This window comes from Hippichthys cyanospilos, chromosome 12, assembly GCF_059441005.1.
Source record: "Hippichthys cyanospilos isolate Australia breed blue-spotted pipefish chromosome 12, RoL_Hcya_1.0, whole genome shotgun sequence".
Lineage (NCBI taxonomy): Eukaryota > Metazoa > Chordata > Actinopteri > Syngnathiformes > Syngnathidae > Hippichthys > Hippichthys cyanospilos.
The window spans coordinates 16,172,376-16,188,116 of NC_142380.1; the positions used below are offsets into that span (position 1 = coordinate 16,172,376).

Here is a 15,741-nt window from a genome sequence, read left to right on the forward strand (position 1 = left end):
GAGCACGTCTATGGGGATTTGTCCGATGCCACGATGAAAATAAGATGCGAGTAAATTCGTTTATACTGAAGAAGGAAAATGTATGTTCTCCGTACACGCAACGAAAATATCTTAGAACGCTCAGAATTATTGAAATCACACTGTGGTGAAGTAATTCAAGCTCAGAGAGAAAGAAAGAAAGTCCAACAAGATGCAATATCAGAAGATAAATTACAACAAGTAATTCAAAATCAGTGCAAAATCTCATGCTTCCACTTCCGTAATTCACAATGCTGAGTCGCATTGACTGGGAAAAAAAAAAGATCCAGTTTGAGTTAGTGCCAAGAAACAAGATGCTTTTATCTGTTTAGATTATTGATATGTCTCCTGAAAGAAGGAAGCTTTTCAATATCTGATAAGCCTGAGCTCCTCATTTTCAACTCCACTCTCTGATTTCTTGTTAACTTTAATCTCTCTTGTCACATCTTTCTAACATTAATTATTTGTTTTCCTTTCATCACACATTCCCTTTCACATATTTATAGGGTTAGCGCGCTTGCCTGTGGGTGCTTGTGTTTGTATGGATATTTATGTGTGTGTGAACGTGTGTGTGCACACTGTAATTGTGCCTGTGAGCAAATGCATCAAATAACTATTTGTAAGGCTAAAACTAAAGTAAATGTGGCTACTGGAGGAAAAATCTCATTGCACCTGAACAGACCTGTAATGTAGAATTTATTTGCAGGCTTGGTATAGAAAGTGAGATATATGGAAAGTATGAACACATAAAGTTGTCTTGAAAAAAACGTCACCATGTCATTTGTTTGCTAGGCAGTATGAATAAAAAGAATGAAGACCGATTTTAGACTTATTGCAGCTTGTGGTCTTTTTCAGTATTGGAAACAGAGTAGCATCGTGTATGTTGTTGGCACACCTGCCTCACAGTTACATTGTTCTAGGATCACATGTTGGTTGTAACGCTCTGAATGTTCGATGCCAGACTGAAGTGGCATGGACTAATGTCGGCGTGTCAAATGCCTCTTTTCTGCACTTCGGAACAATTGTACTTGACCACGATTCTGATGATGCTTTAATTTGGCTACCTGGTGTAAGAAAAGCATTTTTTTTTTCTTTTGCGGATGTAATTTGAAAAAATAAAAGAAGATATCGTCATAGGAATGACAGTATTCTAATTGTGATTGTGTGGCTTTTGAAGGTGTTGGGAATTAAAAAAACAAACAAAAAAACACTTCCTATTACTAATCACACAACCTATTCCACATTTAGGTGTCCTTCCTTCCTTCCGTCCTCCCTCCCATCCATCCATAATTACATTACGTTAGACATTATATATATATATATATATATGTGTCCTTTGACAGACTGGCCAATATCATCCAAAGTCAGCTGGGACACCCTGGACTGGTTGCCAGCCAATCGCAGCGCACACAATGACAATAACCATTCAATGCAATTCAGATCAGGGGCATTGTAAGCTTCGAGATGTTTTGGTAAAAGTTAACACATACTGCGTACATACAGGCTCCCAAAAAAAAAAAAAAATGGCCACACATAGTACAATGTTATCTCTGTGCCTCCCTATAGGGAGTTTGGTTGGCGGGATCCGGAGCTGCCGGAAGTGATCCAAATGTTACAACATCAGTTCCCATCGGTCCAGTCTAACGCTGCCGCCTACCTCCAACATCTCTGCTTTGGAGACAACAAGATCAAGTGTGAGGTAATGACTCTGAGGTCAAACCTTTGTTATTTGCTTCATCAGTGTTATATTCTGTTTGTTCCACAGTGTATTTATAGGATTGTAGTTAACTCGAGTATTCCTTCAAATTCTCTAAATCAAATCACTCAGCGAGGTTTCTGTAATTTTCTTTTTTTTTTGCTGTATTTAGAGAAGCTTGATCCATGCCCGCACACCAACTACAACTACTTAATGACAGAAGGTTGTCGTAGTGCATGCAAGATGGAGGATTTGGGCAAGACTCCATCTGACAGGCTTTACTCATTATGAGCCTTTATGCCTTTGGGTCGCAATGCATATCAAAACGGTGTCCCCATAATCTCATAATGTCAAACCACAACCCACATACACACGAAGTGGAGCGTGCCCTTTACAAAAGCTGATTTGTCAGCAATTCCCCTATACCACCACAGAGAGAAAAAAAAAGATTTGCCTGATAACTTGAGATTTTGTGCTGTAATCCTCTAATCTATTCTAAAAATATACCAGACTTGAAGTTTAACGGAGCATGTTGAAGATAAAATGAAAAAAAACAAACACATCATGTTGCTTAATGTTGCCAATAAAAATAAGGAAAAAAGCTATGCAAATAAATGAAAGTTGGATTTGCAAAGCCTGTTTTTAATAATCCTAGAAACATGATCTTCAATTTGATCATTTTATATGTATTTTTTTTATTCCCATGCAGTCCACAGCAGGAAATTACTGATTGTAATCTTTCATGGTGCAGAAAAATGTCACTTCCGAGGCTAACGGGTGTGATTTCTATTTAATGGAATGACTAGTCCTGAAAGCTTGAAATTATATACTGCATTATACAGTAAATTGCATATCTGAACTAAGCTGAAGTGAGAAAGAGTATACTGGTCCGCTATATTGAGTGAGATCCAAGACACACCACTTAACGCGCAACTGTCTGAACTCCATATTAGATGGCATTACTGTCTCACACCCCCTCAACACAACATGAAATGTTGCGCTGCTTCTATTGTTTACCATTATGTCCGTAAGAGCTCTCATCCTTTCGAAAACATACTTCTCTTCATATATTGCGACAGAATTCAACTGTACTTAACAATATTAACCCTCCCCGCTATCTAAAAGATTGATTTAGAAGAACCATTATTCTTCAAACAGCATCTGCCAGGGAGCATTAAAAAACCAGAGCTGAGGAATAGCTGGGCCTGAGATTCCCGTTGTGTGTATTCCTGTGTATTTTTTTTCCCCCTAAGCCACGAAAGGGAGGGTTTGCTGCAGAGCACTTCTGCTGAGGACTCCCTCATTCTGGAAGGGGACTTTACTACTCATGTGGAAAATACTACTCACCTTTGCAAGGGCATGAGTGGGAGGAAACCTGATCAGAACCTGAGCTTTGTCAAATTAATGGACCTCTGTGTTTATCACGAATTGTCAATGACGTATTCAAGAGTAAGGCTGCAGAACTGCAGACTGCACAGTTGGATGATCAAATTTCTGGTTGTGGCATTGGCTTCTTGGTTGTTGACTGTTTTGGAATCTCACTTGTGGAAGGGTCTAAACGCTCAGGAAATGTACATCACTGGGTATGGATATTTTCATATCCAGTAATGTTTGTTGTTGTTTGGAGTTTTGCTCTATTGAGGGTGATATAACACAACTCGCTTGTGACTTGGTCAGAGTAAACCCAGAGATCATTCATAAGTTCCAGGATTGCATTGCTGAAAAGGCAAATATGTTGCCATATTTATTTGTGTTTCAAAATTATTTACACAAACCAAGATCTATCGATTTTGTCCGAAGAGAACATTGGGAACACCTGCATTATTGAAATTTTGATAACAGATATCCACCCCAATGGAGCGGGCGGACATCTGGTTCATCGCAAAATTTTCCACATGTGCGCAGCTGGATTGAACAACAAAAGTTCATGGGAGAGATCGGCAAGCTTACAACTCTCTGATACGCCTGCAAGTGGATCCAACCGCAATTTGGAGGCGGTTGTAGAATCCTCGTGTGGAACGACTGTCACGTTGGCATTTTGCCTCAAAGTAACTGATTGCTAATTTGGCAAATTGAAGGCCCACGTCAATCAAAGACAATAACACACTAATTCAAAACAGGAAACAAATGTGAATAAATGAAAACACAATACATACTAAATATGTTACACATGCTTCATTTGCAATCTGTGAGTATGTACATACAACGTTCGTTTTAACTTTGAAGTTAATTAATTGAATCGCGACTCAAACAGTAAATTGCATATCTGAACTAAGCTGAAGTGAGAGGGTATATTCAACCGAAAGGGTTTGCTCCTAATGTCTCGATGGCAATGGCACAAACGAGCAGAAGCGTGCGCTCATGTTGACTTCATTCAATCAATCAGCAAAGGAGTACACGATTTTGCTTTTGTAACCGGATGTAAACCAAGTTCTTTTTCCTGTTTGGTTGGAACTGTGGAATTGACGCGGCGGCGTGCGCAGCGGACCAAATTTTTCAAGTCTTTCAAGTGCTACGGCACGGAGAAACGCAATGCAACAGAGCGGAGTGGAGCACGGCGGGATGTGGTGGAATCGCCCTGTACACAAACACGTACATGAACTCCATATCAACCGTCATAATTCAAGACCTCTGTCGTTCCTGAATTCAACCCGCATCATGTGACTTTTGCTTGAGGAAGCACTGCATTTGGCCGCTCCCGGTGGGGCCACATCATGGCCCCCACTTTCCCCACCGCCCCTCCCCAGTCATCTATTTGTTGACGCATGTTTTTTTCCAGACTTGAGCCACGCTCTTTTTTGGGGGTGTGGCCAAAGACTTTTTTTTTTTCTCCTCCATCACCACCTTATGTAACCTCATCTCTGCTAGGATCTCGGAAGCTCAGCGTAGTGTATCCCGATGGGCCTTACTGCCTGTCTCCTCCTGTCAATTGTATTGTACATTTCTTAGACGGTTCGGGCTTGTTACGTGAAAATCTCATACCTTGTACTTGTCTAATGATAACAAATGGTTAAATGGTTCAATGAGTTTCTCCTTCTCATTTGGCCTGCACATCACTGTGCATTACAGTTTGCACCCGCCCTTTAGACATGGTATTTAAAATGTGCAAACTGAGCCATCACAATTTGTCTTAGTTTTGATAAATCACACTGCATGTGCTAAATTGATGTATTTGCATATACTCCTCCCAGAACATGGAAAATGAACTGCATAGCCATTTGTCTGTTCGGCAGACGCAATCCCAGGAACACCCAATTAGCAGATCAGCTTCCACATGTGTTTGCATGAGTAAGAAGTTTGTACCAGTTTTTGCGTAGCTTTTGTAAATTACCGGCTTTATTTTTGTAGATGGTACATGCATAGATGTTGGTGTGTCCTGATTTATATGTGTGTATGGCTTGTTGCGTATTGTTTTGTCCAATGTGGCAGACTGGCTGCAACATGCTAAGTGCTCCAGCTTCACAAGCATGTATGTGAACATTTGTTTTGCAAAAGAGCATCTTAGTGGCAGAAAGTCTGTCTGAAGTCCCTCCCCCTGCACTCTGTCTAAAGAGTTGCACAGTTGATCTAATGCAATTTTGAGACTACCCGCTCCATATATATATATATATATATATATATATATATATATATATATATATATAGATGCAACTATTTCAGATTATTTTCCCTATCCTATTTTTTAATAAAATAGCTAAAAACACAGAACATTGAAAATAAGCTTTACTTTTTTTTTAGCTAGAATTTAAGATATAGAACTCTCCCTTAGAATTAAAAGTTCAAGATGTCTGCCTTGCATGAAAATCTTCTTTAAACAAATGTAGCAATAAAGAACATTGTATGACACTGAAAAAGTGAACTTAATCAGCTTTGTTAAAGACACACAATGCAACTTGTATCACGATACAAACAAAACTACTTGCATAAGGTGCTGTCAATTTTGTTTAGCTGACACCTGAGGTGTGTGCTTATTGCCCTACCCCCTTGCTATTTTTAAATACATTTTTGACATGAAAGAGCAGCCTGTCCACCATCTCTGGCTTAAGTCATGCCCTGCTGAATGTCACAAATTCACCCCAGTCTTTCCCACTATATAAACATATGGGTACTTGATCTTAAGTGATGTGCAACACGGCCACGTCTGTTATGTGCTTTCTTGTTTAATAGATTGTACAAGAGTTTCTTGTTTGATGCTGTTTGTTACCCTCACAAAGCTTGACATTTTACTTACTCATGTAGTTGCCTCTGTATTAGTTGCCTAATATTTATTGTTCTGCCTTTTGTTGCAACGGCTTCGGACAAACGTTGCAGCGGTACTTGCTTCACGTCTGTCACCGCAAACCCAAACGACTTCCAAACCACTTACAATACAAATCCTGTCTTTTAGAGAGAAACAGCTCACTTGCTATAGCCGTAGCTATGATGATGTGGCAGCCTTCTCTTTCGCATAAGAAATGTGAAAGGAACAAGGGGAATGCATAAACTACGGAAGCTCATGAAGGTGAAATGCACAACAGCAAACACAAAAACATTGATTTTAATATTATTAGAATTGTCCATAGCAAAAAAAAGTAAATTTATCAAAACAACACAGAAAAATCAATATATCACACAGGCCTAGCACTGACAAATTACAATACTCCAATTATGCATGGTTTGCTGCATCCTTTTCCACAGAGATGTGTCCATTCGAAATGTGAATGTTGCTCCATAGGGAATGAGGGGAACCACTTTGGATTGGTTATGAATCATGTTGACTCTGTTCACACCCATAAAGGCGTGATTCCCCAGGAAAATGACCACAATAACAATTAGCTAATGGATGGCTACATGAATATTTTACTTTCACAATGTAGTAGTGAAATAACAACAACAATCAAGTTTATAGGCAAATTTCAGTCTTTTCCTTTCATTTGTTATAAAAGGAGAACTAATGACACACTTTGAAATAGAAAGTTGTTTTCACTTATTTAAAAGTAACACTCATTTTACAGTATATTGTGAATTCACATGTTTTGTGGCCTTGCAAAAAAAAGGAAACATGGCACCTAATCCACAAAGCACATGCAGATGTGAAAAGATTCACAAACAACGATACCAAGCAGAATGCGAATCAGTCCACAAGTGGCATTTGTGAGTTCTTAAATGGGTAACGTGCACTTATTTGGTGAAGAAATTGCCCACAGTTATGCAAATGGAGCCTATTGATAAACATTGATTCACTAACACCCACGCTAATGGCCACACTCACTTTGAGTGAAGCAAGAAAAAGAAAACATGTCTAAACAAAGGTGGTGTAAAATTGGTGCTCCTCACAAATATTCTCTGCCAGAGAAATGTGAGGAAACGCTACAACAAAATAAGCTCAGGCCATGAAGAACATGTCTAAAATTTCCATAAAAATATGTTTTGCTATTTCCCAAGGTTAGTCTGTGCATGAGTGGTGATGTCCATGTGAATATTTTTGACAATTCCTATTCATGCCTTTTCAGTTAAGGACATAAGGTCACGTTCTGATAATTTTATCTTTCTATAATGATTAATAAAATATTAATAATTGTACTGTTATCGCAACGTGTTGGATACACGTGGTATGTGAACGTTGTTCAACAGCAAGCCAAACTCGTTAGTTTCATGAGCCAGGTAGCTGAGCGTCACAAATGACTTCCATAGAAAATGAATTAGCATAGATGCTAACGTCAGCTAGCAATTAGCAATGCTAAACGAACACGTTCGCGATCTTTTAATATGCAAATTAGACCATTAACATTCATAGACATTCAACCAAAACAATGTCTAGAACACTGCAAAATACAAGACTTACAGCCATTGCGTTCGAAGGGACAAGAATGCACTAAGACAAACACGATGTCCAGCCGGAGGTAAGTAAGTTGCGCACGTTGTTTTCTAAGCACGGCCTATATGCTACCGTTACACACGGCGACTTCCTGTTTGCGCCTTCAAAATAGGGTAGAAAACGGAAGCTATATACATGGAACAAACACGTGATTGTAAACAGAACTATCTTGTAAACAGAACAAAAGAACTACAACATTTGGAAACATTACTCAACAAATATTACTGTGGGCAGAACAATAATGATAATAATGGACTATATTCAAAGATGCCTTTCTTGGCTCTCAAGGGCACCAACTAAATAAAAAGTAGAATGAAATAAAATAAAAACAAAAAGGCAAAATGATGTTAGGTTTGAGTAGGCATTTTTCAATTGTGTTTTGAGTTGTGATTTGAATTGAGTCCAAGAACTGCCAAATGACTGCCATTGTTTTGCAATGGTATTCTTAGAGCAAAGCCAGCATTTTTCGCCACGTGTGGCGGCCATGGAGAAAACAGGTGCGAACTGCACTCAGCTGTCAGCTGTTTAACCTTTGTGGGCGTGTTTGCATTGTTATCTCATTAGCGCAATATTCGTTGTGAATAGGAGCAAACTACTGGTGCAAATGAAGTACAGTACAGTTAATGATTCTCTCTGCAGCTGCAGTTTATTCTTTGACGCATTGTTCCTTGCCTACATTTTTTCATATTTCTCTAAGTACACGTCGACCTCGCTTATAAATCAACCCCACCCTTTTTTACTTCAGTTTGGGTGAATTTTACAAAAACGTGATCTTAAGTCTACCCCTGACTTAAGTGGTTACATAGATCATGACTGTCCATTATAACACATGGTGTGTGCTATTAAAATGACGAAACTGCGGTACTTTTTGAGGCATTTCTTCATCGTATATCGAATAAAAATATTCAGGTTATTGGGGGGGGGGGGGGGGGGGGGTCAAGTTCGAGGCAAATGCTGAAACTAATGTTGCAACAATAAAATGATCTGAAGTGTCAATGTTTTATTTTTTTCGACACAGCTGAATATTAATTTGTCGATAAGCCTTAAAAGTCATCATCATCTATCTCCATCTAGCTCCTCCCATTTAACACCCATAAGTCCTCTCCTTCCTGCTTGTCATTTGCACAAACATTCTCATTACTCTTCCATGGGTAGTCATCTTCAGACCCAACCAATTTTTTTTAAAGTGGAGGTCTTCGAGGAGGATTTGCTGATCATCTTGGGATATTTTTTACCCAAGCGATGACTGTTGAGACCCCCCCCGCTAACATCCTTGCCGGGTTGTTCAAGCACACTCAAGGCTGAAGGAGACAAGTCAAGTCATCGTTTCCTTTTCATAATGCATCAAAATCCACCGAAACAGTTATCAATGCAGCTTTATTATTAATTATTCATGCAGCTTATATAATCATTTTAAGCCTTGTAAATGGCATGATATAGCTTTTTGCATTCAAATTAATGTTATTCAAACAGATATATTTATAAGATTTTTTTTTGTTTTGTTTTGTTTTTAGTTATGAGGTTATAAGTCAACTCCCCTAATATGGGGCTTTAAAATGAGGGGGGGAAAAAAACTCGATTCTACTTGGAGAAATATGGTTTCTTCAGAACATCTTGTCTTGTTTTCACTAAGTAAATGCATCATAACATACACATTAAAGAGCATACAGCATTGAAGGAATAATGCTACCGACAAGGTCACAGTAACCACATTATGTATGTTTCATGCATTTTTCTGCTTACACTCAGTGGAAGTTCACAATGTCTGGTTATTATGTATTATACTTTTACTACAGCTTCGCAAACCAATACATTTGTCAAAAACAGTATTATTCCATCTCTCTTTACCTCAGATCCGACGACAGGGCGGCATCCAGCTTTTAGTGGATTTACTGGACCACCGTATGACTGACGTGCATCGCAGCGCCTGCGGAGCTCTTCGGAACCTGGTCTACGGGAAGGCCAATGACGACAACAAGATTGCACTAAAAAACTGTGGAGGAATACCAGCTCTGGTCCGGCTTCTCCGGAAGACCACAGACGTGGAGATACGAGAGCTCCTTACAGGTGAAACACACTGTTAATCTAGCAATCTACATTATGTTGCTCTAATCTGTTCATTTCATTTAGTATTTCAGTTATTTCAGAACTGTGCCGGTCCCAATCTCATAAATCATGCATATTCCTGAAATTGCCCCAACCATCACAATTTAAGTTTGTAGGTCAGAAGTTTAATTCAAAATGTTTGTATGAAGTTGGATCTATAATAGAATGTAAATTTAAAATCAGGTGAATTCAGAGATGTGTTTATGAATGCGCTATGCAGCAGAGGTGGGCGGTTCATCAATACTAACGGTCCACCTAATGACGAAAACATTTTAAAAATGACGGTCTACGACTGACGGAACAGTGGATTTCATCCATCATTTTAATCTGTCCTTGTAATCATCACCACCTGTCACTGTTGGTAATGGTTTGTCACCTCACCCAGTTAAAGCACTGTTTAAGAATATTTTTTTCAGAGTTTGATAGAGGTGATATACGGAAGCATGAAACTGCATCATGTCAATCGCAACATGAGAAGGAGCTAACATATTGATGGATTAAAAAAAAAAAAAAAAAAAAAAAATATATATATATATATATATATATATATATATATATATATATATATATATATATATATATATATATATATATATATATATCAATTGAACATCAAACATAACTACAAAAAAAAATCCCCCTTTTAACAGATAGATTCTCCACCAAACAATTGCTGACTTAAGTACATAATCCATTCTACTGCCTACACTGCTCTTCTAAAATAAAATGAGAGTTTTTTCGGTCAAGTGATGATTGTTACGGCATGGCTGCGTCACGACACACTTTGGAGTGCAGTATGTGTCACTCCACAATCCCATATACAGTACTTAAGTATTGATTTCATACTTAAGTATCTGGATGAATGTCCTTGATGTCCTTAACTATCGATTGTCTGGACTCGAAACGCGAAAATACATCCCTGGCTTTGAATGAGTCAATATATTTTTAAAAAATGTAATCATTTTAAAATTTGTCAAAATACGTTTGGTGTCTGCCGCCCATCATTATAATAATTATTATTATTATTAACATTATTATTATTATTATTATTATTATTATTATTATTGTAACCTGATCTACATTGTATCTACTATTTATTATGATCATTGATATAACTGGCTTCTCTGATTAAAAAAAAACAAAACAAAATATTTTTGAGTAAATAAGGGTATTCTTGATAAGCGTTAGTGTAGTTTACGCCTGCAATTCAAGACATTCAAAAAATATCCCAAGTTCTTGGACACGTAGATGTGAAAAACATAATAAAATTATAGATATGAGGCAGTGTTTTTCAGAGACGTGTGGATTTTATCTAGTGGATACGTTATAGATGGTTGCTCAAAAAAAATGTTTGTGTTATGGCAAAATTTCACACTTATGCTCCTTCATTTAGAAGGCCCACACTGTGCTTCAGTAATCATGTTCCACTTCAAAACGCGTCATGTAAATTGTCATTCTAAACCCTTCGAGGTTTCAAATGAAACCAAACTCCAAAATAATTAAATAATTATTCATAACATGTTCCTTGTCCTTGCTATTCCCCAAATCCATGATCATGAAAAAACTTTTACCTCAAGGATCTTGATCGAAATTCTTTGAAGTTCAAATCCGAAAAAAGTCTTTCTGACATTCAAGTCATGTAATTCTTCTGCAGGCTTTGAGTGTCTCAAATTAAATTTAAATAAAATAAAAAAATTAATAAAAATATTTTTAAATATTGCCAAGAAAATAGTTGATGATGATTATTGTTTTGTTTGTGTAAAGTTTCATATGCTCATTCACCGAACCCTTCTTTAGTAAAAAATACAATAGGGGTGTGTGTGTGTGTGTGTACACATATATATATATATATATATATATATATATATATATATATATATATATATATATATATATATATATATATATATATATATATATATATATATATATATATATATATATAAAAGCACATCATCCTTCTCACTATGTATGTAATATCAACAGCGGCCAGAGATGGCGCCAAAAAAACAAAGATCAAGCACAAACGCATGAACTAAAACTAAATCATCTCCAAAACATTATTTCGGGTGCAGCCCACGCGGCTCGGTACCAGTTGATCCACGGACCGGTACAGGGGGTTGGGGACCACTGCTTTTGACCTTACTTTTGGGTTTGTAAGGTTGTGTTACATTTAAACATAATGTTTACAGACACGATCAGGGCTGGACTGCCCATCAAACAGCTGGCTTTTGGTTGGCTCAACTGCTTGAGCCAGGGCTGCCTCATGTTTAGTCTTTAGTGATAAATCCTGAGTCTGAATGTGAGCTGACAAGCCACCTAAAATGACATTTTATGAACCTCTTGTTCTGCGTCATTGTCAACGTTAATGTTCTGTATATGCTATGCAGTGACCTTTCTAGACTGCAAGTCTAAGATCGACACATAAATTAGAACACCATCTCAAAGAACGGAGCACAAAATTTCGGTCGCAAATGAATGTGCTGAACAACTGATCAGTTAACTGCTGTCTAAATATCTCCTTTCAATTCTCACACCACTTGCAGAGGTTATATTCTTGAAATTGTCCCTGCGCCTTCCAATCCTGTGCACGGACCGTGCCTTTCTTCAATCCTCTCATAGATAGATAGATAGATAGATAGATACTTTATTCATCCCCGTAGGGAAATTCACATTTCCAGCAGTATCAATCAATCAATCAATCAAATTTTATTTATATAGCCCTAAATCACCGAAGTCTCAAAGGGCTTCACAGAATGAAAAGAGGTCATACAGAGACATCTTTTCAATGTAAGGTACACAACAGCATCCCCTGTCAAAGCTCCCAGAAGGGGAAGGAAAAACTCAAAAACCCCAATTTGGGGAAAATCAGAAACCTCCAGAAGGGACCACAGGTGGGAGGAGCCCCCTTCCAGGCCCACAGGTTGAAGTGGATGCTGCATGTTCCGAACACAGAAACAATATAAATTACAGAAAACATATTGTGCTATATAGTGCAGTGATGTCTTGACAGCAGGCAAAGCCATTGGGCAGGAACCATCCCGCAATTCCAGCCAGGTGGACCGCAGACGGCTAGACTCCTAACCCGTGATGGTCGACCAGCGCAGGACCCAATGGAGGCGGTCAAGTCAACCCTCACCATCTAGCTAGCCCCCTCTCCCGGCCGGAAGAGGGGGGCAGGAAAAAAGAAGAAGGCTGCAGACAGGCTAATTTAACTAAATGCTTTTGAGTATAGATGTGTTTTTAGTCGGGATTTAAAGATTTCTACCGAGGTGGCTGCGCGAACTTCCATAGGTAGGGCATTCCATAGTACTGGCGCGCGAATGGAAAATGCCCTTGATCCCGCAGACTTCTTTTTAGCCCGTGGGGTCGATAGCAAACCGGCATTTTGTGATCGAAGTTGTCGGGACGGAACATAAGGTGATACTAAGTCGACGAGATAGGAAGGAGCTAAACCGTGTAAAATTTTATAAGTAATTAACAACACCTTAAAATCACATCTCACGTGTATTGGAAGCCAATGCAGGTCAGCTAGAATCGGAGTAATATGATCAAACTTTCTCGTCCTTGTCAATAGTCTCGCCGCTGCATTCTGTACACACTGCAGGCTTTTAATGTGAGACATGGGAAGGCCAGAAAACAAAATGTTGCAATAGTCTAGGCGCGACGTAACAAATGCATGAATTAATGTTTCTGCATCGCTAAGAGAAAGAATAGGGCGAATTTTAGCTATATTGCGGAGGTGAAAAAACGCCGTTCTTGTCATGTTATTAATATGTGTTCGAAAGGAGAGAGTTGAGTCAAATATCACGCCGAGATTTTTTGCAGAACTACTTTGGGAAATAATACAGTTTTCTAGGTTCAGCGTGGTATTCTTAAGCAGGTGCTGATGATGAGCAGGGCCAATAAATAACATCTCAGTTTTATTAGGGTTGAGAAGCAGAAAATTGGAAGACATCCATTGTTTAATCTCGGCAAGGCAAGCCTCCAGTTTACTGCACTTGCACGGATCCGTTATTTCTAAGGGCATATAGAGTTGGGTATCATCAGCATAGCAATGAAAACTAATAGCATGTTTACGTATAATATCGCCGAGAGGAATCATGTAGATGTTGAACAGTAAGGGGCCAAGTACTGACCCCTGCGGGACACCACATGAGACGGAGAAAGACTCAGAGATTGCGTCGCCATAAGAGACACTATGCGTCCTTCCCAGGATGTAAGATCTGAACCAAGAAAGTGCTGATCCCGAGATACCAACACATGATCTAAGACGTTCTATAAGAATATGATGATCAATAGTGTCAAATGCGGCACTAAGATCAAGCAGTAATAATATTGATGAGATGTTGGAATCCGAGGCTAAGAGAAGATCATTCGTCACTTTTACTAGGGCTGTCTCAGTTGAGTGGTTGGCCCTAAAACCTGACTGAAGGAGTTCAAATCTATTGTTGTCTATCATAAAATCACTAAGCTGTTGTGTTACAACTTTCTCGAGAATTTTGGCGATAAACGGAAGGTGTGACACTGGCCTATAGTTAGCGAGATCTTCAGGATCTAGGTGTGGTTTCTTAAGTAATGGTTGAATGACGGCCGTCTTAAAAGCTTCAGGTACAATGCCAGAGGAGAGTGACAGGTTGATAATATTCAAGACAGACGACCCCAAGATCGGGAACAACTCTTTGACGAGTTTGCCTGGAAGCGGGTCGAGCATGCAGGACGTCGGCTTTGCTGCATTAACCAGTTGTGTAAGACACTCCAGGGATACTAAATCAAACTGGGACAGGGTAGCCAGACTTTCATGAACCTGATTGTCCGAACTAACATCAACAATCACAGTTGAGGTGGTGAGCGGCGCTGCCTTTTTTATTTCTTCCCTTATTAGCTGAATCCGCTGAGTAAAGGATTGCATGAAATCGTGTGCTGAATGGAGGGAATTTTGATTAACCTGCTGCTGCTGTGTTAGCTGCGCTACCGTCTCAAATAAATACTTTGGGTTGTTTTTATTAAGACTAATCATTTTGGAAAAGTGATTAGTTTTTGCTAGCCTAAGAGCCTCTTTATATTTCAGCAAGCTATCGCACCAGGCCTGACGGAAAACCTCAAGTTTAGTTGTTCGCCATTTACGCTCAAGTTGTCTACTTAACAGTTTACACGTACGCGTTTCCTCCGTAAACCACGGAGTGCGCCGCTTCGGACGAGTTTTAAGTTTCAGCGGCGCAATAGAGTTTAGGGAATTTAGAAGAACCGAATTAAAATCATTTGCGAGCTTATCGACTGAGCCAGTGAAGGACGGAAAGGCAGCTGTTGCGGAAGGCAGTAATTCAGAAAGTGCAGCAGTCGTTGAAGAATTAATATCACGGCTCTTAAAGCCTTGGTTGTGGACAACAAGACCACACTGAGCTAGGACTTCAAATGTTATAAGATAATGATCAGACATAACGTTAGTATGTGGCAGAATTATGACGTTTGAGGCAGTTAGGCCACGGGTTAGCACTAAGTCTAAGATATTACCATTCCGGTGTGTTGCTGCTTTTATTATTTGTGTAAAACCAAATGCATCGATTATTGCTTGAAAAGCTACAGTAAGTGGCTCTGATGGGGAGTTCATATGAATATTGAAGTCACCCATAATTAATATATTATCTGTGTGAGTTATTAAGTCAGCCATAAGTTCAGGGAATTCATCTAAGAATCCAGAGTATGGGCCAGGAGGACGGTAAATAACTACCACATAAAATGGTGGTGAGGAGCTCGATCGCATAACGAGAGCCTCAAATGTCTTGAAAGTGTGACTCGTGCTCGTGCTAAGCCTAAGATCAGATTCCGAAATTAGGGCGACACCCCCCCCTTTTTTACAAGGACGGGCAACATGTGAGCCCACAAAGTTTGCGGGTGAGGCCTCATTTAATGGTAAGAATTCATTTGGTTTTAGCCAGGTTTCGCAGAGACCAAGCACGTTAAGATTTTGATCTGTAATAAGATCATTTACAAGAAGGGCTTTTGAAGCGAGTGACCTAATATTTATGAAGCCGAATTTAAACTGGGACATTTTTCCCGGATT

At 39.0% G+C, this 15,741-nt stretch overlaps 1 protein-coding gene across 6 annotated transcripts in view; it reads left to right on the forward strand.

Moving 5' to 3' along the window:
* The window catches only part of ctnnd2b (catenin (cadherin-associated protein), delta 2b), a 157,080-nt gene that overhangs the window by 116,238 nt on the left and 25,101 nt on the right, over positions 1-15,741 (forward strand). For all 6 annotated transcript variants that reach the window (XM_088429149.1, XM_088429151.1, XM_088429153.1 and 3 more), the window contains 2 exons: positions 1,585-1,717; positions 9,425-9,638. In XM_088429149.1, coding sequence (XP_088285275.1) covers positions 1,585-1,717; positions 9,425-9,638 — 347 coding nt within the window. The remainder of the gene's footprint in view (positions 1-1,584; positions 1,718-9,424; positions 9,639-15,741) is intronic.